General features: G+C 39.7%; 2 pseudogenes and 1 gene segment (V, D, J or C); 1 reads left to right on the forward strand and 2 right to left on the reverse strand.

Annotated features, from left to right (window-relative positions):
• The window catches only part of LOC102873314, an 11,287-nt pseudogene extending 7,539 nt beyond the window's left edge, over positions 1–3,748 (reverse strand).
• Positions 3,749–18,377: 14,629 nt separating this feature from the next.
• LOC102873719 lies at positions 18,378–20,578 on the forward strand (annotated as a pseudogene).
• Positions 20,579–21,396: 818 nt separating this feature from the next.
• LOC102874122 lies at positions 21,397–21,875 on the reverse strand. The segment is given in 2 exon segments: positions 21,397–21,743; positions 21,829–21,875. Coding segments are annotated over 2 exon segments (394 nt in total).
• Between the last annotated feature and the right edge of the window lie 2,378 nt (positions 21,876–24,253).

Here is a 24,253-nt window from a genome sequence, read left to right on the forward strand (position 1 = left end):
AATTAATCTCCCATTGTCTGACCCATGACCTGACAGCTTGTCAGAGAGATTCTTTTTTTCTTCTTCTTCCTGTGTCCAGTGTCTCTTAAGTTTACTTGTACTGTCTCCGAAGGGATGGCGATGTGTCCTGTAGAACTCCTGTATAGATTGTGTTTTTCTTCTTGGCCCTCGGGCCGCTGGCCCTCGGACCCAACCGGTTTAGGCTCTGCCTTGGGTCTTGTTACCTGGAGGTGTGTCAGAAGCTATTGTGGAAGTCCTCTGTGTTGCCTGGTCTCGGCTTGAGCCTACGCCACTTCTTGAAAAATATTACATAACTTGAGAGAGACCGAAAAGAATTATGCCGAGTCACTAACTTGGTTTCATAAGTATATTACTGCCTAAGACAGTTTTTGTAAAAATAAAAGAATGATTCCTAAAGTACGGAGGTTCAAGTGGAGAAGGGATTAGACTAGAGGGGCGAGAATGGGTAGGGGCAAAAATTACAGGTTTGGACAATTTGGTAGGTAGAGGTAGGAGGTAAAGGAAATGGAAAAGATCTGATGGGGACCTGAAAAGACAGGGTAATAGTTTGTATCATCTAATGATGATTAAATTTGTGAAATGCAATGCATGAGAATAATTGTATGACACACATGAAGCAAACAGGTATGAGTTAAATTTAAATGAATAAGTTTATCTGGAATCCCAGAACATTTGATTGTGCTAATGCGAAACCTATACTTGGACCAAGAGGCAGTCGTTAGAACAGAGCAAGGAGATACTACATGGTTCAAAAATCAAAAAGGGGCTCCGCCAGAGATGTATTCTGTCTCCATATTTTTTCAATCTGTATGCAGAACAGATCATCCAGGACGCTGGGCTGTACAAAAAGGAATGCGACATCAGGCTTGGTGGAAAAGTCATCAACAACCTGCATTATGCAGATGACACAACCCTACTTGCTGAAACTGAGGAGGACCTAAAGCACTTGGTGCAGAAGGTCAAGGATTGCAGCCTTCAATATGGATTGAAGCTTAACCTCAAGAAAACAAAGATTCTCACCACTCAGGCAATTGGCAGCATCACTATGGATAGTGAAGAGATTAAGATAGTTAATAGGTTTAGTTTGCTTGGCTCCACAATCAACTCTTGGTAACAGCAACCAGGGAATCAGGAGACAAATTGCATTGGGAGAGTCAGCTGTGAGGGACCTCTCAAGAGTACTGAGAAGCAACGACATCAGGCTGGAGACTAAGGTGCACCTGATCCAGGCTATAGTCTTCGCAGTTATGTGCTATGGATCAGAGAGTTGGACAGTGACTAGGGTTGATAGAAAGAGAACTGATGTCTTTGAGCTCTGGTGCTGGAGAAGAGTGTTGAATATGCCATGGACTGCTAGGAGAACAAACAGGTTTGTCCTGGAGAAGGTGCAGCCGGAATGCTCCTTGGAGTAAAGGATTCTGAAGCTTCATCTGACATACTTTGGGCATGTTGCAAGGAGGGACTGGTCCTTGGAGAAGGACATCATGTTTAACAGAGTGAAGGGGCAGAGAAAGAGAGGAAGACCTTCGATGAGATGGATCAATTCTATGACTGGAGTGGTGGGAATAAGTGTGTTTGAGATGGCTAGGTTGGCACAGGATAGAATAGCGTTTAGAGCTCTTGCACACAGGGTCGCTATGAGTAGCAAACGACTCTATGGCAGATAACAACAACAAAAATAATTAAAGCTTCCAACGAAGGTGCCATCAGGTATTCGGATTCCGTGCCTCCTAAGCCATAAGTCACTTTAAGCCATCAGTTGAGAAACTCCTCAATGAGAATGATCTCTGTAGGCCCTGGTGGAAGCACTAACCCCCATTTCAAAAGCTACAATGATCGAACAGTGCTGCTTGGTCAGCGGGGATGTGGGCTTTATGGCCTTGAACTTAGAATGCTTAATTGAAATTTTAAACACCAGCTGTGTTTAGAAAGAGCATGAAGAGCAGCTGGGCACAGACACTGATTCCAAAATGGAGGGGATGATCTTCCTCAAAGGAAGTTTGGATGTCCTTACTGCACATAAAAATATGGAGGGGGGAATGGCATGAGTCTTGGCACTGGCATCTATCTCTCTATGGCCACTGAGCAGCCAATGCTGTAGGGACGTGAAGAAGAGCTTCAATGCTCCACGGGGCCAAGGGAAGGTGGTCAAGGATTCCAGGACTTGTGGGATGGAAGCAGAGACTTCAGAGGATGACAGGACTGAATCATAGAAGGCATCAGTGGTTCACAACTTGGAGGAGGAAACAGAAAAAACCACTTCCAAAACAGAGGCCAAAGAAGGGACTGGCACCATGCAATTGAAGTGTTTTTCATGCAGTTGAAAGCACATTTCTTTTTCCCCAGTTCTCACCTCCATGAGGGAGACCATGCTTCAAGCACATGTTTTCATCAGATCATCATTTGTAACATGCTACTACTTTTGTATCAGTTTATCCTTTGAAAACCGGTATGGATTCAATGTACTGTAATGAATTATCTGTAGATTACAGGACAAAGTCAATGATGAATCTGTCTATATACTAAAAAAAACACAACAAAAAACCATGCAAATATATGTGAGTTCATGAATTTGAACATTTTGAGTTCATAATGATGTACAAAGTCAACTGTGTCTTTGACTATAAAAAAATAATGTTTTTTTCTGTTGGGTGATGAAGAATATTCCATCCTTGTTACCACCTATAGGAGCTCTCTTTGCTTCTCAAGGCTCCATGCACAAGCCAAATCTGCATGACTTAAAGGAGTTTTCCGCAAGAGCAGACCTCAGCAGGTCAGTAAGAGAAATCCTGCCAAACATCCTAACTTTACTACCTATCAGTGCTGAAAACTCAATTCATATCTTGTTTTACAACTAGGAATAAAATAAATGGGAAGACTTTATTGCAAATGATCTCACCACACACTTAAAATTTCATCTTTAGAAATTTGTGTATTTGAAATCCTCTCTGCTAGCCTCAGGGTAAGAAATTTCACTGCCAATCCAAAGATGTGCTGTTTGAATCCACCAGCCGCTTCACAGGAGGAAGAAGGCGAATACCTCTCAAACAATTTACTGTCTCTGAAAACATGGTGGAGAGACTGCTATGGTACTTGATGGTACACAACAACAGTAACAACAACATCTAACTGGAATTAATACACATTGCCATTCTTCCATTTTTAAAACTACTCAAACCCAACTTAAGTCAACCTGCAGTCTACGTATCATTGTCCCCTCCTCTGCACACACAGCTGCATCCTCAGTCAGAGTTTTTATCATACTCGTGGACTGGTTTTGACACTGTATGTTTTGCAAAGAAATAGGTGGCCGTGTCATCAGGGCTCAGATTCCTCAGCTCCATGTAGTCTGTGCTTGTGGATATGTCTGTGGTCATGATGACTCTGCCCTGGAACTTTTGTGCGTAGCTTGTACCCCCATTACCAGGATAAATGTATCCTATCCACTCTAACCTTCGTCCTGGGGTTTGCTGCACCCAGTGCAATTCATAGCTTGTGAAGGTGTATCCAGAAGCCTTGCAGGAGATTTTCCCTGATGTCCCAGGCTTGGACATCTCGGGTCCAGACTGCACCAATTGTACCTCGGAGTGGACACCTAATGATAACACAAAAGGTTTTAATGAAATTCCTTCTGGATATTCACAATCTTGTCCTCCTCCCAGGGACTAGGGACCCCCTGACCTGTAGCTGCTGTGATGAAGAAGATGATTCTCCAGCTTCAATCCATGGTGAGAGAGCTGTGATCTCGAGGCTTGTGTGTGTATGGGGTGGGGTGAGGAGGCCAATCGTGCGGGGATGTTCTTGGGGCACAGACATAACTGTATTTAAGCTTGTAGACTCATTTATTTGTATATTCATAAAAGAATAAGTCAATATTTAAATTGAGAGGAATATGTTTACTTCAAAATTATTTAAATGACACCACACAGAAATGGCAAGAATGCAAGCCTCAGTTGATTGATTACATCAGTTCTATTTGAGGTCGTGGGTTCCTGACAAGTTCCTGAATTATGGTGTGTGGAGATCCCTTCTCACTGAGGAACATAGAAAATGGTTGGGGAAAGAGAAAACAAAGTTTAGAGTTCAAAAAATTCTCATTTTTTATAGGATAGAATAACACCCCAGTAGATCTGTTAGAATGAATTATCATTATTGTTGTTGTTAGATTCCATTGAGTCCAGAGCGGCCCATAATGAGCCTATGAACAAGAGATCTGAACGCTCTTCTACCCTGTGTCATTCTCACACTTTCAGACACATTTGAGTCCATTGTCACAGTTATCAGAACAATACACCTGGCCAAGGGAATTCCTTTCCTTTGACAACCATTTACCTTTTCAATCCAATGCTCCTCTGTAAGGAATGTTATTTGCCATCGAGTCGCTTGCGACTCATAGCTACGCTATGTACAAGAGCCCTAAACGCCGTTCTATCCTGTGCCTGCCTCACCATCTCAGACACACTCATCCTACCACTCCACTCACAGAATCAATCCATCTCATCAAGGGTCTTCCTCTCCTGAGCCGTCTTTCCATTCTCCCAAATATGATGTCCCTCTCCAAGGACCAGTCCCTCCTTGCAACCTGCCCAAACTATGTCAGATGAAGCTTCAGAATCCTTGACTCCAGGGAACATTCTGGCTTCATCCTCTCCAGGACACACATGTTTGTTCTCCTAGCAGTCCATGGTATATTCAACACTCTTCTCCAGTACCACAGCTCAAAGGCATCAATTCTCTTTCTCTCATTCCTATTCACTGTCCAACTCTCTGATGCATAGCACGTAATTGCAAAGACTACAGCCCAGATCAGGAGCACATTAGTCTCCAGCCTGATGTCGTCAATTTTCAGTACTCTTGAGAGGTCCCTCACAGCTGACTTTCCCAATGCAATTTGTCTCCTAATTTCCTAGCTGCTGTTACCAAGAGCGTTGACTGTGGAAACAAGCAAGCTAAAACTGTTAACTATCTCAATCTCTTCATCATCCATACTGATGTTGCCAAATGGTCCAGTGGTGAGGATCATTGTTTTCTTGATGTTGAGCTCCAATCCCTATTGAAAACTGCAGTCCTTGACCTTCTGTAGCAAGTGCTTCAGGTCCTCCTCCGTTTCAGCAAGCAAGGTTGTGTCATCCGCATAATGTAGGTTGTTGATGATTCTTCCACCAATCTTGATGCCACATTCCTCCTCATACAGCCCAGTGTCTCGGATCATCTGTTCTGCATGCAGATTGAAAAGGTATGGAAACAAAATACATCCCTGATGGACCCCTTTCTTGATTTTGAACCATCCAGTGTCTCCTTGCTCTGTTCTGACGACTGCCTCTTGGTCCAAGTATAGGTTTTGCATTAGCACAATCAAATGTTCTGGGATTCCCATTCTTCTCACAATCAGCCATAGCTTGTTGTGATCCCCACAGTCAAAAGCCTTTGCATAGTCAATGAAACACTGATAGACATTCTTCAGGTATTCTCTGCTTTCTGCCAAGATCCATCTTACATTAGCTATAATATCCCTAGTACCATGACATCTTCTAAATCAAGCCTGCACATCTGGCATTTCTCTGTTGACATATTGTTCCAAATGTTTTTGGATAATTTTCAGCAGAACCTTGCTTGCATGTGATATCAATGATATTGTTCGATACATTCCGTTGGGTCACCTTTTTTGGAATGGGAACAAATACCGATCTCTTCCTGTCAGTTAGCCAGCTAGCTGTCCTCCAGATTTCCTGGCACAACTTAGTGAGCACATCCAGGGCAGCGTCTATTTCTCAAAATAAATCAATTGGTATGCCATCAACTCCTGGAGTCTTGCTTTTTCCCCGTTCCTTCAGAGCAACTTGAACTTCCTCCTTCATCACCATATGCGGTTGCTCATAGCCTTTCCTAACAACAAACTCAAAGCACATGAGGCAAAGGCTTATCATCTTTGCTTCCGAAGAGTACTCTGGCTGCATCCTCTCCAAGACAATTTGCTGGTTCCTTTGGTTGTCCATAGATGTTCAGCATTCTTCTCCAGTCTCATAGCCCAAAAGTTTCATTTTTTTTCTGTCATCCTTATTCATTGTCCAGCTCTCAGATGTATTACATGTAATCAGAAATATCATGACTTGAATCAGGCACACAGCTTCATCCTCAAACTGGCTTCCTTAATCCTCAATAATTTGGAGGGTTCTCTAATTGCTGACTTTCCCAGTACAATACGTAACCTGATTTCCTGACTGCTAGTACAAAGGAAATCAAAATACAAATTGCATTGGGAAAATAGACTGCTATGATAATTAACAGTTCCATTCTGGAAATGATAAAACCAGGCTGCTCCTTAGAGGCAAGGATTTTGAAACTTCATCTGACATATTTTGGGCATGTTGCAAGGAGGGACCAGTTTTTAGAGAAGGACTTCACGCTTGGGAGGGTGGAGGGACAGCGTAGGAGAGGAAGATCCTGATGAGATGAGTAGACTCAGGGACTGGGGCAATGGGGATAGTTGTGCCAGAGACCGTGAAATTGGCTCAACATAGGCAGGGCTCAGAGTTGTTGCACATAGGGTCGCTATGAGTCAGAGCCAACTCAAAGGCACATAGAAACAACAACAACAGAACCAAGAGTATTGATTATAGATTCAAATAAGATGAAATTGCTGACAGTTTCAATGTTTTCTCCACCAACCATGATGTTGTCTATCAGTCCAGGGGTAAGAATCTTTGTTTTCTTCACACTGAGACACAATCCATATTGAAAGCTCTATTTTTGATCTTCTGCAACAAGTGCTAGAAATCCTTCTCACATTCGCAAGGAAGGTTGTGTCATCTGCATAATGCAGATGATTAATGAGTCTCACTTTGATCCTAATGCCACATTCCTCTTCATGGATTTGAGCTTCTCAAATAATATGCTTAACATATAAATTGAAATAGTTTGGAGAAAGACTACAACTCTGACACACTACCTTCTTAATTTTAAACCATGCTATGTTCTCTTGCTCTGTTCTCAACACAGCCTCCCATGAATGAATAGGTTTCTCAGAAGCACAATGACCTGCTCTGGGATTCTCAATCCTTACAATGTTACCCATAACTTGAGTTAGGTAATTGTTGTTTTGCTGCATTTTAAAATATATTTAATTGTTTACACTCTTTGTATACACTGTCTTTTACATTATTCTTCATTCACAGTGTGTTTCATGCAATTATTCTCATTCATTGTGTTTAATCTCCATTGAACCAGGCCCATCATTACTGTATTTTCAGGTCCTCACCGCATTTTTCCTTTTCCTTTACATTGTAAAAGTAGAAAGAAAAATGAGGGAGTTTTTCTTTTGCTTTTCAAGGAGAGGAGCAAATGGGGGGGAGGGGGGAGGGGTTTGTGCAGGGAGAAGGGTGCAACAATGAATGAATGGAATCCAAAAATCTCTGTAGATGTTCATTGAAATGAAAAACAAACAACCTAAATTTAAAAAAAAAAGTAGAAAGAAAACTAGCAAAACATGTGAGGATCCACGGGGCAAGGAGTGGGAGCAGAGGAATGAGGATGAGTAGTGGTGAAATCACACAAGTCTTGGGTTTTTTTTATTAGGTTTGGACAGAGTTTTAGGTTTAATATTTTGACAAAAAATGCATAATCTGCTGAACAATCACAGTTTTTAATCCCTCAACTTATGAAAGTTCAGACTTCCAGAAAAAAAAAGACTGTGTCTCTCAGCTGCAAAAAATATCAATAGGTTATACTCCATAATATTGTTTAGAACTCATACAAAAGAAAATTATTTAAGTTACAATGTCATTCTTCAATGGATGGATATAGACTGCCAGTATTTATTTATAGGACCGCTTCAGTAGGCCTTATAATTCTTTCTTTTTGGATTTAAGGAAATACTTCCTACATAATTTACATAGTACACCAAAGCTCTTAGGGACTCACTGGGCATCTTGACAAGCAAAAGGAAATCATACATGTTCAGATGTAGTTTTCTCTCTGTCTGTATAGAGAGGTCATGTGAGGTATATGTGGCCTGTACTCACAGAAAAAGGTTTTGGCCTAAAAGTTAGCACATAAAAGAGAAGATTATGTTGAGCCCCAGGAAGAAAGCCAGACCCTACAGGAAACACCCTTCATCCCTTCTGTTTCTTTTGGGCCACCATGTGCTCTCTGGGCCCTGAGCTCCCCTTCCTGGTTGCTCATTACTCTGCAAGGAAGTCCTTTCCTGAGCTCTGGTTGTGCCACTTGGGGGGCCTCAGCTATATCCTGCTCTTGTTCCATGACAGTAGCACAAGGCTCCTTAATCCTAACTCTAAGAGGAATGAGTGTTATCATTATATCTTTAAGCAGGTGTTTCCTGATAGCTCACTCTAAAGGTTGGTGAGCCAATGTGGGGAATGTGACCAGGACTCTCAAATGACATTAAGAAAGAAGAGAGAGAGAGAAAAAAAAATGAGAAAGACTCAATTCCTTCCATCAAATGTTTAATCATGAAAGACCACTCAGGTGCATACATGATCTGAAAGGAGAAGGGTATTACTATGTAGGGCAGAGGTTACACAGTGAGGTAAATTATGGCAGAAAAGCCAGGGTTGCATGTAGGAATCTCATTCACACATTGATCATTCAAAAGAAAATTCCAGAATGGAAAAAATCCAAATGCTAAAAAGAAACCCAAATGTATAAAAAAAGATGGTGTGTTCACACTAGAATATTATGCAACAGTGAAAAAGAACAAACTCATAAAGCATTACACAACATGGGCGAGTCTGGAGGACATTATGCTCTGTGAAATACTCCAGTCACAAAAGGTCAAGTATTGCATAACATTACTATTATAAAAAGGACAGATAAAAAAAAAGGACAGATGAGGGTGGGATGGGCAGATAATTAGAAAACAAAGAGTAGATAGATAATGAACACTGTAGTAGAACAGATTATGATAAAAAAATGGTCTAAAGGTAAATATACTTAAGCATTATATGTATGATATCATTCAGGAGCAAGGTTTGCATTGCTGGATGGGCCTGGTGAGGAGAAGAAAGCGTGTATCAAAAGGAGAGAAAAAGAAAGAAAAATGAAGGTACTAAAAGTATATTTTGACCTCCAGATATAAACGAGACAGAGAAACACGTTCCATTTGAATGGCCAGACATCAGATGGAAATACATTAATATTTCTCTGAGAAGAGCTCCATAGTCACATCACTTTGCAAAACAGAAGCAGTTACATACATTGTGATTGTTTTAATGCATCTATCACATTCACCATCCTAGCCTCTAAGAAGCAACCTGGTTGCTTTAAGACAGACATCTTTGTTGTTATGGAAGTCAATGGAAAATTCTGTATTCTTCTGTAACATCACAATGCAATGGAATAATTTTTTTATTCTGTTATCCTTATTCATTTTCCAACTTTCATATGTGTAGGAAGAAATTGAAAAGACTGTGTGTTGGATCAGGGGCACCTTATTCTTTATACTGACATCCTTGCTATTTAGATGTTAGAGAGATCCTTGACAACAAAATTTCCCAAAGCAATATTGATTTTGTCACTACTGTTAACACAAATATTGATAATGGATCCAAGTACCCTAACGTTCTTGACAACTTCTTTTCTCCATGACTTACGATGCTGCGTACTTGTCCAGTGCTGAGGATCTTTGCTTTCTTGATCTTCAGATGTAATCCATACTGGAGGTTATAGTGCTTCGTTTTCTACAGAAAGGGTTTCAAATCCTCTTATTCAAGCAAAGTTGGCTTATCTGTATAACACAGGTTGTTGATGGGACTTGCTTCAGTAGTGATGCATCTTCTTTCTATTTCTAGCTTCTCATATTATAAGTTAAATATACACAATTTATACTTTGGAAAAAGGTTACAACTTTTAAACCATGCAGTGTTCACATATTACTTTTGGACAACTGCTTCTCAGTATATATTTAAAATTTGCATGAACACAAATAAGTGTCTTGAGTTTCTCATTTAATCAGTGTTATCCTTAATGTGTTATTATCTACAGAGTACAAATGAAGTCAGACTAAAAAGGAGGTTTGCCCAACTACTTTTGGCAACAACAGGTCTTCAAAATACTAAGAATAATGAAAGAACAACTTTCTATAGGGCTTCAAATATTTGCATATTAACAAGTTGTTGAAAGTAGTGTTCCAAGTCCAGATCAGAAATAAATAGCATGACAATCCTATCAACAGGCTTAAAGTCACCTTCATTAACTATTGATGAAACAAGTACTGAGGAATCACGTGGCAATTTAGGGATTCTTTTCCTCCCAGACACAGAGAAAATGGTTATGAGTAAAAACAAACAAAAAAACAAACAACAACAACAACAAAAAAAAAAAAACTCAAACCCAATTCATTGTTGAAATGATTTCCGTATGAGCTAGAGTAAATGTCCTTGATGTAATATTCCCTGCTCTTGCTGAGAAGATAACATACCTGTACTCCATCCTTTGTGAGCAGAAAACTGGCTGGGATTATATTTTAAAATATAATAAAAACTATTTTAAAATAATTTTTTAAATTGTACCATAAAATTCTATTTATACATATTACTTATATTTCAAAGGTGAGACTAATGTAAATTTTAAAAGTAATAATATTAAAATATCCAAATATCAATGAATATTTAAATGACTAAAAAAAAACCTTGGAGAAAACTAAAAGAGTGAATCTTGTACTTACTGTGTTTAAACTTCTAGAGGAGTTAATAACTTTAAAGCATTAAGAATTCATGGAGAAATGAGCCTAACCACTATACTAAAACCAGGCAAGATGTTACCAAAAAAAGAAAACTACAAACCAATATCTCTCATGAACATAGATGTAAGAATCATAAGCAAAAACCTCACCAATAAAATCCAACAGTAAATTAAAAAAGTAATTCATCATGAAAAATAGGATTCATAATAGATATACAAGGATAGTTTAACATAAGAAAAACAAGATATTTCAAATTACAAAGCAAATAACAAGAAGTCTATGATATGAACAATTGGTACAGTAAAGGATATTGACAAAATCCAACACCTGATTAAGACACACAGCAAAATAAGAATATAAGACAATTTCCTCAACACAATGGAAAGTATATATGCAAAACCAAGAGCCAATATCATTCTCAATAAAGAAAGACTAAAAACATTTTCCTGTGAACAGGGACAAGGATGTTCACTGTCACCACTTCTATTCAATATTATACTGGAAGTATTTGCTAAGGCAATCTGACAAGAGAAGGAAATTAAAGGCATCCCTATAGGCAAAAGAATGGTTAAGGTGTCACCACATACAGATGATAAGATAGTATCTGCAGGAAAGCCCAAGGACTCAACAACAGCAGCAAATTGCTAGAGCTAATGAAAACATTTGATAGGGTGTCAGTATATCAGCAAGTCAGTGGAAGACCTCTGCAGTAACAAAGAGAACTCAGAGAAGAACCAAGAAACAATACTATTTAAAATTATTTTTTTTATTGCAGTCGAGTTGAGCATGACTCATAGTGACCCTATTAACAAACAAAAGGCCTGAAGCCTTTCTATAACTACCATCATTTCTCAAACTTCATAAAGTTTCCAGATGCCTGTGGTTTAGTAAGTGGATGCCATTCCTGCTTCCAAACCTATCTTAACCTGGGAGCTCCACCCATGGGCAACCATTATGACATTTGACGCCCCAATGGCACAAGGTTCAGTATCACAGTTAATCCATATTACCTCAGTGCAGCAAATTGACAGAGGAGTGCTGTACAACCTAGAAGAATGTTTCTCCAAAATAAAGTAAAACTAAACCCTCATACCCAACCGACTTTTAAATAGCCAACCATATACCGAGAAACTTGGGAGTGAACTAAAAGAAGCAGATAATCTGTACACAAAAATCAGCTAAACATGGATCAGAGATTTGTTAGTAATGGCCAAAATCATAAAGTTTATAAGAGACAAACTGGGTACAGCTTAGAAAGCCCAGCCTATGGTATAATGAGGCTGACAAATACAGTCAGAAATGCACAATCTGAAGAGGTCAAAATTGATGAATGAGGTCTTCTAAAGGTTAAATCCCTGTACTTGTCAAAAACTTTTCATAATAGAGTGAAAAGAAAATGTACCAACTGGAGAAAAAACAAAACAAAACAAAAAAATATTTTGGCAATACCATCTCAGACAAGGCTCCCATAACAATAGTTTACAGAATGTTCCTGTGCCTTTACAAGAAAAAGACTGATAACTCAGTTACACAACGGCCTAAAGACATGGAAAGACTTTTGACAGAAGAAGACATCTGGATGATCAACAGACACATGCAGAAATGCTCAAAATCACTGGGAATAAGAGGTAGAAATCAAAACCACAATGAGATACCGTCTTACACCAGTAACAATGGCAAAGTTCAGCAGTGTAAATGAATACATGTTAGAGAGAATTGGAGAGATAGGAACTCTTATATTGTTGGAGGGATTATAAAATGGTGCAACCATTCTGGAAGGCGATTTGGCATTTCCTCAACAAACTTTAGCATTGAAACTCCTTATGACCCAATTATTCCAATACCAACAGTTTACTCCAAGGAAATTAGAACTGAGGCATAGAGATTTGTACACCAATGTTCATAGCAGTGTTATCATCCATCACAAGAATGTGTAAATAGTTCAAATGTCCAACCAAGGTGAATGGCTTGAGAAATTGTGGTACTATCAAACAATGGAATATTATGCAGAACTCAGGAGCAATGATTGGGAAAAATACTACATAACTTTGGAGAGACTGAAAAGAATGATGCTGAGTCACTAACTCAGTTTCATAAGGATATACTGCCTAAGAATGTATTGTAAAAATAAAAAGATGATTAGTAAAGTATGGGGATCTAAGGGAGGGAAGGTGTTTGACTAGAGGGGTGAGGACGGGTAGGGGCAAAATACACAGGTTTGCACAATTTGGTAGGTAGAGGGAGGAGGTAAAGGAAATGGAAATGATCTGATGGGGACTAGAAAAGACAAGGTATTAGTTTGCATAATCTAACAATGATTAATTTTTTAAAACATAATGAATGAGAATAAGTGTATGAAACACAACGTGAATGAATAATAGTGTGAATGACAATGTATATGAACTTTGTAAAGCAAACAAAAAATAAAATAAATGAATTCTTGGAGGGAAATTTAACAAAATCAATCTAATGGTTATCTTTTAATATTAATTTAGTAAAAATCATACATAAACATAAAATCCTACTTATAATAGGAAAAAATTAGGGAAACTTTCCACATACACATACTCATACACATATACATGATTGCAAATCTATACTAATCAAATTTTCTGACAACCATACATACATTAACACAGGAGAACCATGCATAAAAACGTGCGAACATTATAATAATCAAAGGCTTATAGACATTAAGTCTAATATTATTACACAGTTAAACACATTTTATAGTTAGATGGTATCAAGGTGTATCCAATCCATAATAGAGTAAGTAGAGCAGAAAGAAACCTTGCCTGATCCTGCACCATCCACACAATTTCTGTTGTACTAAAACCCATTGCTGAGTCACTCTGGAGTCTAATGTAGGAGTCAGATAAGGACACTTCCTTTCTTTGGCTGGTCTTTTTCTGATCAAGCAAAATGTCCTTGTTTCAAATGACTGACCCTACCTGACAACAGGCCCAAAGGATGTGAGGTGAAGTCTTACCATACTTGCTTCTAAGGAGAACCCTGATTTTATTTATTTGAAGACAAATTTATTATTACTTTTTGAAGTCAATCATATACTCAATTTTTCATTGACATCACGACCCAAAACATTGATTCCACCTGATTCTTACTTATTAATTGCCCATCTCTCATGTGCATATGGAGTCATTAAAATTCCATGTTTGGTGACATGCTAGCCTTAGTCTTTAAACTGACATTACTTCAGAAAGAACAGTCTTGATTTTTAGGTTCTATAGTCTTGAACTTATGCTGAAAGTCATCTACTACAGATGACTTTGCTGGTATTTCCAATACTGGTGACATGGTTTCCTAAAGCACAGCAACAGATAGGTCACCACATTATGGAAAATTGATGGGAAATTGTTAGAACTAGAGAAGAAGAAAACAAAATGCAATAGGAGGAAATTAAAGCAGTTCTTGGGAGGAAGAGGGTCAGTTGTGATCTCCCCCCTTCTTTTAGATGGTAGTGACCATGACCTACATGCATCCTTGTTGATAATCTCCAAGATTATCCTAATTGAAAATTTCACTGAGATGTCTATCCTGAGTCTGACATTTCATGAACAAATCACTAAGTCTCTCTCCCAAGACTCACTGGATAGGTTCAAACAAGCATCCTTTTAACTAACCAGAGACTCCGTCTTCCTAGGTTCTGACTGGAAAAGAACTCTAAGATATCCCTCACCTTCATCAAACGTTGAGGCTAAGGATTCTGGCAGAGTCAGTTTTGATCCACAACCTTTTCCATAAGCTTTCCCCACACACTCCAAATCCTACTTTTCTGCATGAAAGAATGTTTCTCCCTAAAGTATGACATTTTAATTAGGCAATATTAGAAGTCAGTGTAGAATCATGGATAAAGTAAGATTTTTCTGGGGGCTACAAGATAGAGAAGAATCCATAGACCACAATAGGAAACCAGGCCTTAAAATAACATAAACCTGCTTTTGGGTCTTAGTCCTGTGATCTTGGCCCTTTCTCCAGGAAGGTTTGTGGCTGAGCTCACACTGTCTTCCCCTCACTCTGTCTCTTGCCCAGTTATACAGGAAGGATGGTGTCTTTGGTTCTCAGAATGCACATCTGCAGGTGTAGCTTTTTCTTGGCCCTGTGTATGGAGACTGAATTGACTCTTCACAGAGTCTGCAGAGTATGTGCTACCACTACTCATTGTTAGCTGAGCTTCAGTCCCAATAGTCCAGCTAATTTCTTATAGCCTGGCAAATCTAGGTCATGTAATACCTACTATATGTGAATCCAGAGGGACTGCACAGAAGAGTTTAAGAGACCCTACTGAGGCCAGCTTGCCCCCCACCCCAGATCCCAGCAGCGTTACCTCAGACTGTTGCTGGAATTTTTGTTTTAGTTGACCACAAATTGACCATGACTCTTGTTGCTGTTCTTGTTATGTGCCACCAAGTCGCTTGCGACTCATATGTACAACAGCCCTAAACCCTGCTCTACCCTATGCCAATCACACTCCCTTTGACACACCTATGCCGATTACTCTAGTCACTGAATCAATCCACCTCATACTCGGTCTTCCCCTCTTGCGCCGTCCCTCCACCCTCCCAAGCATGATGTCCCTCTCCAAGGATCCATCCTGCCTTGCAACATGTCCAAAGTATATCAGACAAAGCCCCAGAATCCTTGCCTCCAAGGAGCATCATGGTTTAACTCTCTCCAGATTGAATCTGTTTGTTTTCTTGGCAGTCCATGGTACATTCAATACTCTTCTCCAGCACCACACCTCAAAGGCATCAATTCTCCTTCTATCTTCCCTAGTCATTGTCCAACTCTCTGATGCATAACAAGTGATTACAAAGACCATAGTCTGTATCAGATGCACCTTAGTCTCCAGAGTGACACCATTGTTCTTCAGTACCCTGGAGAGAATTCTAACAGCACCTTACCATCACAATATGTTCTTTTTATTTCCTGGCAACTGGTGCCAAGAGTGTTGACCACGGAGCCAAGTACACTAAAGTTGTTAACAATCTCAATCTCTTCACCATCCATCCTGACACTGTCAATTGATCCAGTGGCGAGAATTTTTGCCTTTTTGACAGTGAGCCTCAATCCATACTGAAGCCTGCAGGCGTTGACCCTCTGTAGCAAGTGTGCATCAGGTCCTCCTCAGTTTCAGCAAGAAGGGTTTTGTCATCTGCATAACCCAGATTGTTAATAGATCTTCCACCAATCCTGATGTCACACTTATCCTCATAGAACCCAGCCTCTCAGATAATCTGTTCTGCATACAGGTTGAAAAGGTATTGAGACAGGACATATCCCTGGTGTACACCTTTCCCAGTTTTGGACCATGCAGTGTTTCCCTGCTCTGTTCTGATGATTTCCTCTTGGTCCAAGTATAGGTTTTGCATTAGAACGATCAAGTGTTCTTACTGAGCCTATAAACAGGAGTCATGGACTCTTCCATATCAGGAGCCATCCACTTCCCTGATATACAAGAACCTACTGCCACAGCCACTGTGTCAATCTAGCTTCCGTAATAGCTTCATCCACTTCCATAATAGCTTGCCTCCGAAAACCCTATGAACCTGGAGAGAGGATGAGAGATATCCAAGTGTTGAGGACTCTCTTTCATAGAGTCGCTATGAGTTGCCTGCAATTCAAAGGCACTAACAACAGCATCAAGATAGAGAGAGAGATCAGCTGGCCCAGTGGATAGAAGGTGATGAAGCCGAAGATGGGTGACTTTTAATCGGCGGCCCTCGTGTCATTCTTTCATTGTTTTTCTTCAGACATTCCACAAGGTCGTATAGCCCTGGTGTACAAGTTGCCATACAGTGGTCACCTGTTGTGGCTGTGAGGCTGAACACTGTGACACTGATGTGTCAAATATGTTAATGGCTGGTTACCCAATGCAGACAGAGTGTGGGTTGGAGCTCCTTGATTAAAACAAGCTTGGAAGGAGGAGTGACATCTACTTCCATAATAGCTTGCCTCAGGAAACCCTATGAACCTGGAGAGAGGATGAGAGAAACCCAAGCATTGAGGACTCTCGTTTATAGGGTCATTATGAGTCACCTGCGACTCGACGACACTTAACAACAACAACAACAACAACAACAACAACAACATTTATTCTATCAGAGAAAGCTACTCCTGCTTTTTTCTGGTTACCATTTGCTTGGTATATTTTTCCCCACCCTTTTATTTTTAGTCTTTCTTTATCTTCATTTTTCAGGTGTGTCTCTTGTATACAACATATTGATGGATTTTTGTTTTATATCCAATCTGCTACTCTTTTTCTCTTCAGCTGTGCATTTAAACCATTCACATAGTGTGACTATTGAGAGGCTAGGTTTTATTCCCAGCATTGTGTTGAGTTCTTTTTGGTGTTGTTGCTTGTTACTTTGGACCATGCAGCCTTCTGTGGTATGTCTGTAAAATGGACATCTCTGAGTCTTTCCTACAATGCTGGTTTTGTTTTTACAAACTCTCTAAGGTTCTGCTTTTCTGGGAATATCTTGATACCTCTTTCATATTTGATGGATAATTTTGCTGGGTACACTTGATTGACAGTTGTGTTTTTGAGTGTTTGATATATGTCCTTCCACTTTCTTCTTGCTTGCAGAGTTTCTGCTGAGAGATCGGCACTGAATCTTATCTGTTCTCCCTTATGAGTTACTCTTTGTTTCTCCTTTGCTGCTTAAAAGATTCTCTCCTTATCTTGGGTTCTGGCAAATTTAACTATGATATGCCTTGATGTTTTTCTTTTGGGGTCGAATCTATATGGTGTTCGCTGAGCTTCCTGAATATATATTCTCTCATTCTTCATTATGGCTGGCAAGTTTTCATGTAGTAATTCTTCTACAATTTTTTCAGTGCCTTTATTTGTTTCTTCCTTTTCTGGGATTCCAATGAGGTGCATGTTATTTCTCTGAAGGTGTCCCACATTATTCTTATTGTTTCATTTCTAAACTCAAGGAGTTCTGGTGGTCTACTGGCAAAATACTGCACTCCAATCCCAAAGGCACGCAATTGGGTTAACCAGCTACTCAGACGGAAAAGGATAGGCAATCTCTCCTCTATGATTGCCTGTCCCTTAAAACGCACTGAAGGGTCAGCTATGTGTCAGTTCTGAATTGATGGTAGACGACAACAACAACAACAGCAATGTCATTCAGGGAGCTCTTGTTGTCTAGTAATAAGAATCTGTGCTGTCAAGATGAAGGCACCCAGTTCAAATCCACGAGGTGCTCTGTGGAAGAAAGATCGGTAATCTCCTCCCATGAGTTTTACTGACCATAAAATGCACTGGAGAGGTAGATGTCAGACAGGTACAAACAATAATAGTAAAAATATGATATAATAGCTCTGGTGACCCCATTGGCAATTGCTAGGCTAGCAATCAGTTTTTGTAAAAATAAAAAAATAAATGATAAAAATCAGCCTTGAAAAGCCTGTAAAGTAATTCTGTACTGTAATGATTTGCTTTGAGATATAACAGGTAACAACAAAAAAAATGTGTCTTCCTGCACGCGCGTGCGAGCGCGTGTGTGTGTGTGTGTGTGTGTGTGTAAATAATGATGGCAACAGACACAAAATGCTCCTTACTTTGACTTCCCAGTGCCAAGGGGGGGGGGGGAATTGGTTAATATATGTTCTGAAAGACAAATGGAGCATGTCATTAACAGATCTTGTGAAATTTGTCACAGAGAATTTATTAGAAAGAAAAATGAAAATGTAAATCTTATCACTTCTTCTTCACATAGTTGAAGAGCTGGGTAATGTTCCCAAGATGGCACTGAGTGAGGCTGGAGAAACTCTTTACTGACGCCACTTTGGAATGAGATGTGGCCATGAGAAAATTTGAGACGTAGAGAAAACACAATGAGAAGAAAGCTAAGAAAGAGAAGTAAAAATCTACTAAGACTGAATATCTACTAGAAGAGAAAGAAGACTTTATTTCTCCCAAACTTTAAAAGATGAAAAAGAAAGCAGAGCCTTCTTGAGATGAAATTAATTATGCCAAATCTAAAAAAATAACATATAAGAGGAGCGATCTCAATATGGCAGTATAACTCCTAAAATCAAAAGTGTAAAAAATAGAAAGTATCATTTGAAGATAAAGTTGCTTCTTTTTTAAATATTTTAAAACTTTAAAAAAAGAACAAAAAATGAAAAAACTTCTGAGACGAAATGCGTGCATCTAAATCTAAGAAAATAATGAAAAAAAGGCAATGAATGGAGAGACTCCCTCATTCTGAAACTGCCCCTAACACCTGTGAATCCACATGTGAAGACAGTAACAGCGAACTGCAACAGGAAATACCAGTGCAACAAAAAGGAGGAGCTTATTCTATTTTCCTGTCTCTGAAGTGACTCTTGAACTTCTCAACATCTGAGCAGTGAACTTTCTATTTCCTTTACAAGTAAGGATGGTTCATCAGGTCTGTGGTGGGAAAGACTTAATTGCAGAGGCACAGACTGGAATTTGAAAGACATTCTCCTTTGCCATCCCCTTGACAGAGAGACTTCAGGGAGATCTGCAGGAGAGAAAGTGACATACAAGAAAGATTCAAAACACAATCCCCAATCATCACTTATTCTGCAACTTGCTTTTAAATACATTGAGGATTTAATGTTGCTGAGAAATACATGAAACCTACATATAGGTAGGTGGACCTGCTTGGTAAAGAGACTCAGAAAACGGCCATAACTGTGCAGCATCTGGTTATCAAGGACCATTGGACTCTTAGGGCAGAGGATATTGGAGATGCTATCCAGGTGTAAGGTGGTTATCATGGGCACAAGATTATCTTCTATGAAGCCAAGATGGAAGCTTAATAACTGTCCCTGGAAGCATCCAACAAGCAGAGTTTCTAGTCATTGCATGGAGACAATCCACAGAAGCAAAGGGAAATCACCCTGAAAGGTTTTAAAAATGGTGATCTTGGCATTTTTGGTTGCAACCAATGTCCTTGAAGCTGATCTGATTAGAAAAAGCTCTCCACCAAAGGATGTGAAGTCCTACATTCATTGTTCTTTGTGAGCAGGTAGAGCTGGAAGGACAGGAGTTTGTATCTGCTTTTATCAGTACAAGGAAGAACATTAACTGGCACACATAAAGCAAAAAGGTGGGAGTTACGTTTAAATAAGTTTATCTTCTGCAACAGAAATAATAAAAGCTTCTGACAAAGGTGCCATCAGATATTCGGATTCTGTGCCTCCTAAGCCATAAGTCACTTTCAGCCATCAGCTGAGAAATTCATCAATGAGAATGATCTCTGGAAGCTCTGGTGGAAGCACTAACCCCCATTTCAAAAGCTACAATGATCAAAAAGTGCTGCTTGGTTAGTGTGGATGTGGGCTTTGTGGTCATAAACTTAGAGTGCCTAATTGAAATTTTAAACATCACCTGTGTTTGGAAAGAGCTTAAAGAGCAGCTGGGAAAAGATACTGATTCCAAAACAGAGGCGATGGTCTTCCTCAAAGGAAAGTTGGATGTCCCTACTGCAGTAACAACAGAAATATGGGGGGAAAGGACATGACTCTTGGCACTGACATCTCTCTATGGTGACTGACTTGCCAAAGATGGAGGGATGTGGAGAGAATGTCAACTCTTCAGGAGGCCAAGGGAAGGTGGTCAAGGATTCCAGGGCTTGTGGGATGGAAGCAGAGGCTTCAGAGGATGACAGAACACTCAGTTTGCAAAGAAGGGACTGGCACCACGGAATTGAACTGTTTTTCATGCAGTTGAAAGCACATTTTCCCCCTCCAGTTCTCACCTCCATGAGGGAGACCATGATTCAAGCACATGTTTTCATCAGATCAGTATCATTTGTAACATGTTACTACTTTTGTATCAGTTTCTCCTTTTAAAAACTGTGTGGATTCTATGTACTGTGATGAATTACAAGTAGATTACAGAATAAAGTCAATGATGTATCTGCCTATATATAAAAAAAGCCACAACAAAAACCCATGCAAATATAAGTGAGTTCATGAATTTGAACATTTTGAGTTCAGATTGACGTACAAAGTCAACTGTGTCTTTGACCTTAAAAAGAAGTGAATTTTTTTTTTCTGTTCGGTGGTGGAGAATATTCCATCCTTGTCACCACCTATAGGAGCTAACTCTCTTTCCTTCTCAAGGCTCCATGCACAAGCCAAATCTGCATGACTTAAAGGAGTTTTCCATAAGAACAGACCTCAGCAGGTCAGTGAGAGAAATCCTGCCAAACATCCTAACTTTACCATCTATCAAGGCTGACAACTCAATTCATATCTTGTTTTACAACTAGGATTAAAATAAATGGGAAGACTTTATTGCAAATGATCCCACCACACACCTAAATTTTCCTCTTGAAAAATTTGTGTATTTGAAACCCTCTCTATTAGCCTTATGGTAAGAATTTCACTACCAACACAAAGATGTGCTGTTTGAATCCACCAGCCACTTCACAGGAGAAAGAAAGGCAATCTCCACTCATACAATTTACACTCTGTGAAAACCTGCTGGAGAGGCCGCAATGGGTCAACTTCAACTTGATGGTATACAACAACAATAACAACAACATCTAACTAGAATTAATACACATTGCAATTCTTCCTTTTTAAAACTACTCAACCCCAAAGTAAGACAACCGGCAGTCTACGTACTATTGTCCCCTCTTCTGCCAACACAGCTGCATCCTCAGTCAGCGTTTTTGCCACACTCGGGGTGTGGTTTTCACAGTGTCTCTTGCACAGTAATAGGTGGCCATGTCGTCAGGGCTCAGATTTCTCAGCTCCATGTAGCCTGTGCTTGTGGATGTGTCTGTGGTCATGGTGACTCTGCCCTGGAACTTTTGTGCGTAGCCTGTTCCACCATTACTAGGATTAATGTATCCTATCCACTCTAACCTTTGTCCTGGGGATTTCTGCACCCAGTGCAATTCATAGCTTGTGAAGGTGTATCCAGAAGCCTTGCAGGAGATTTTCACTGATGTCCCAGGCTTGGATATCTCAGGTCCAGACTGCACCAATTGTACCTCGGAGTGAACACCTATTGATAAACAGAAGGGTTCAATGAAATTCCTTCTGGATATTCACAATCTTGTCCTCCTCCCAGGGACTAGGGACTCCCTGACCTGTAGCTGCTGTGATGAAGAAGATGATTTCTCCAGCTCCAGTCCATGGTGAGATGGCTGTGTTCTCAAGGCTTGTGTGTGTACCAGGTGGGGTGAGGGTGCTGGTCGTGGGATGATGTTCATGTAGCACAGACGTATCTATATTTAATCATGTAGACTTTCATTGATTTGCATATTCATAAAAGAATATGTCAAGATTTAAATTGAGAGGAATATGTTTACTTTTAAATTATTTAAAGGACACCACACAGTAATGACAAGAATGCAAGCCACAGCTGATTGACTACATCAGTTCTTTTTGAGGTCATGGGTTGCTGACAAGTTCCTGAATTACTGTGTGTGGAGATCCCTTCTCACTGAGGAACAAAGGAAATGGCTGAGAAAAGAGAAAACAGAATAATCATGATCTTTATTTCATATTTATTGCTGTCTAAATTCAAAGGATAGAGTTAAAAAAATTCTGATTTGTTATTGGATAGAGTAACATTCCAGTAGATCTGTTAGAATGAATTATTATTGTTGTTATGTGCCATTGAGTCGAGTGTGACCCATAGCGTGTCTATGGACAAGAGATCTGAACCCTGTCCTATCTTGTGTCATTCTCACACTTTCTGAAATATTAGAGCCCGTTGTGACAGTTATCATGACAATCCACATGACCAAGGGACTCCCTTTCCTTTGCCAACCATCTACCTTTTCAAACCTTATGTGCTTCTCTAAGGAACAGCCTTTCCTAACAACAAACTCAAAGTATGTGAGGCAAAGCCTTATCATCTTTGCTTCCAAAAAGCACTCTGGCTACACCCTCTCCAAGATATATTTGCTTGTTCCTTTGGTCGTCCATAGAAGTTTAGCAATCTTCTCCAATCTCATAGCTCAAAAGCTTCAATTTTTCTTGTGTCATACTTATTCATTGTGCAGCTCTAAGATATATAACATGTAATCAGAAAGATTATGACTTGAATCAGGCACACCTTTGTCCTCAAACTGGCTTCGTTAATCCTCAATAATTTGGAGAGTTCCCCAAATGGAGACTTTCTCAGTGCAATACATGACCTGATTTCCTGACTGCTAGTACAAAGGAAATCAAAATACAAATTGCGTTGGGAAAATAGACTGCTATGATAATAAACAGTTCCATTCTGGAGATGATAAAACAAGGCTGCTCCTTGGAAGCATGGATTTTGAAGGTTCATCTGACATATGTTGGACATGTTGCAAGGAGGGACCAATTTTAGAGTGGGACGTCATGCTTGGGAGGGTGGAAGGACTGCTCAGGATACAAAGATCCTGAATGAGATGAATAGACTCAGGGACTAGGGTCATGGGATAGTTGTGCCAGAGACCATGAAATTGCCTCAAGATAAAGCAGGGTTGAGAGCTGTTTTACATAGGGTCGCTATGACTCAGAACCAACTAGAAGGCACATAGAAACAACAACAACGGAACCAAGGGTGTTCATTATAGATTCAAAAGATGAAATTGTTGACAGTTTCAATCTTTTCTCCATCATTCATGATATTGCCTATCGGTCCAGTGGTAACACTATTTGTTTTGACATTGAGACACAATTCGTATTGAAAGCTGTATTTTTGATCTCCTGCAGTAAGTGCTTGAAATTCTCCTTACTTTCAGCAAGGAAGTTTGTGTCATCTGCATAATGCAGATGAATAATGAGTCCCGTTGATTTTTTTAAAATTTCTTTATTTTTCATTTCAATGAACATCTACAGAGATTTTGGAATTCCATTCATTCATTGTTGCACCCCTCTCCCCGCCCCGCCCACCTCCACCCCCGTTTGCTCCTCTCCTTCAAAGGCAAAAGAAAAACTCCCTCATTGGTACTCAATCCCCCACACACATCGCCCAACCCCCAAATATAATCCACTCTGCAACCCTCATCCCGTACTCTAAAGATAAACATAATGCCCTAAAATATAAAATATTCTCTCCCCCAAAGACTTCAATGCCGTAAACATATTTTCATCCAGTTTTTCTCAGTCTTACCCCATCCCGATGTCAGCCTCATTCTACAACAGTGGCACCATATAGCATTTGTCCCTCTGTGACTGAGATACCTCACTCATCATAATGTCCTCCAGGAATATTATGCTGCATGAGTTCCTTGTTTTTCAATGCAGCATAATATTCCATTGTGGGAATATACCACAGCATCTCTACCCACTCGTTTGTTCATGGGCATTTGGGTTGTTTCCAACTCCTTGCTATTGTAAACAAAGTCGCAATAATCATGGCTATGCATATATCTACTTGGGTGGCATTTATGGTCTCTTTAGGGTATATTCCCACTAGTGGAATTGCTGGGTCAAGTGGTATCTCTATTTGCAACATTTTGAGAAAGCGCCACATTGCTTTCCACAGTGGTTGCACCATTTTACACTCCCACCAACAGTGAATAAGGGTTC

This window comes from Elephantulus edwardii, unplaced genomic scaffold (genome assembly GCF_000299155.1).
Source record: "Elephantulus edwardii isolate Elephantulus edwardi_28Jun2011 unplaced genomic scaffold, EleEdw1.0 scaffold00019, whole genome shotgun sequence".
NCBI lineage: Eukaryota > Metazoa > Chordata > Mammalia > Macroscelidea > Macroscelididae > Elephantulus > Elephantulus edwardii.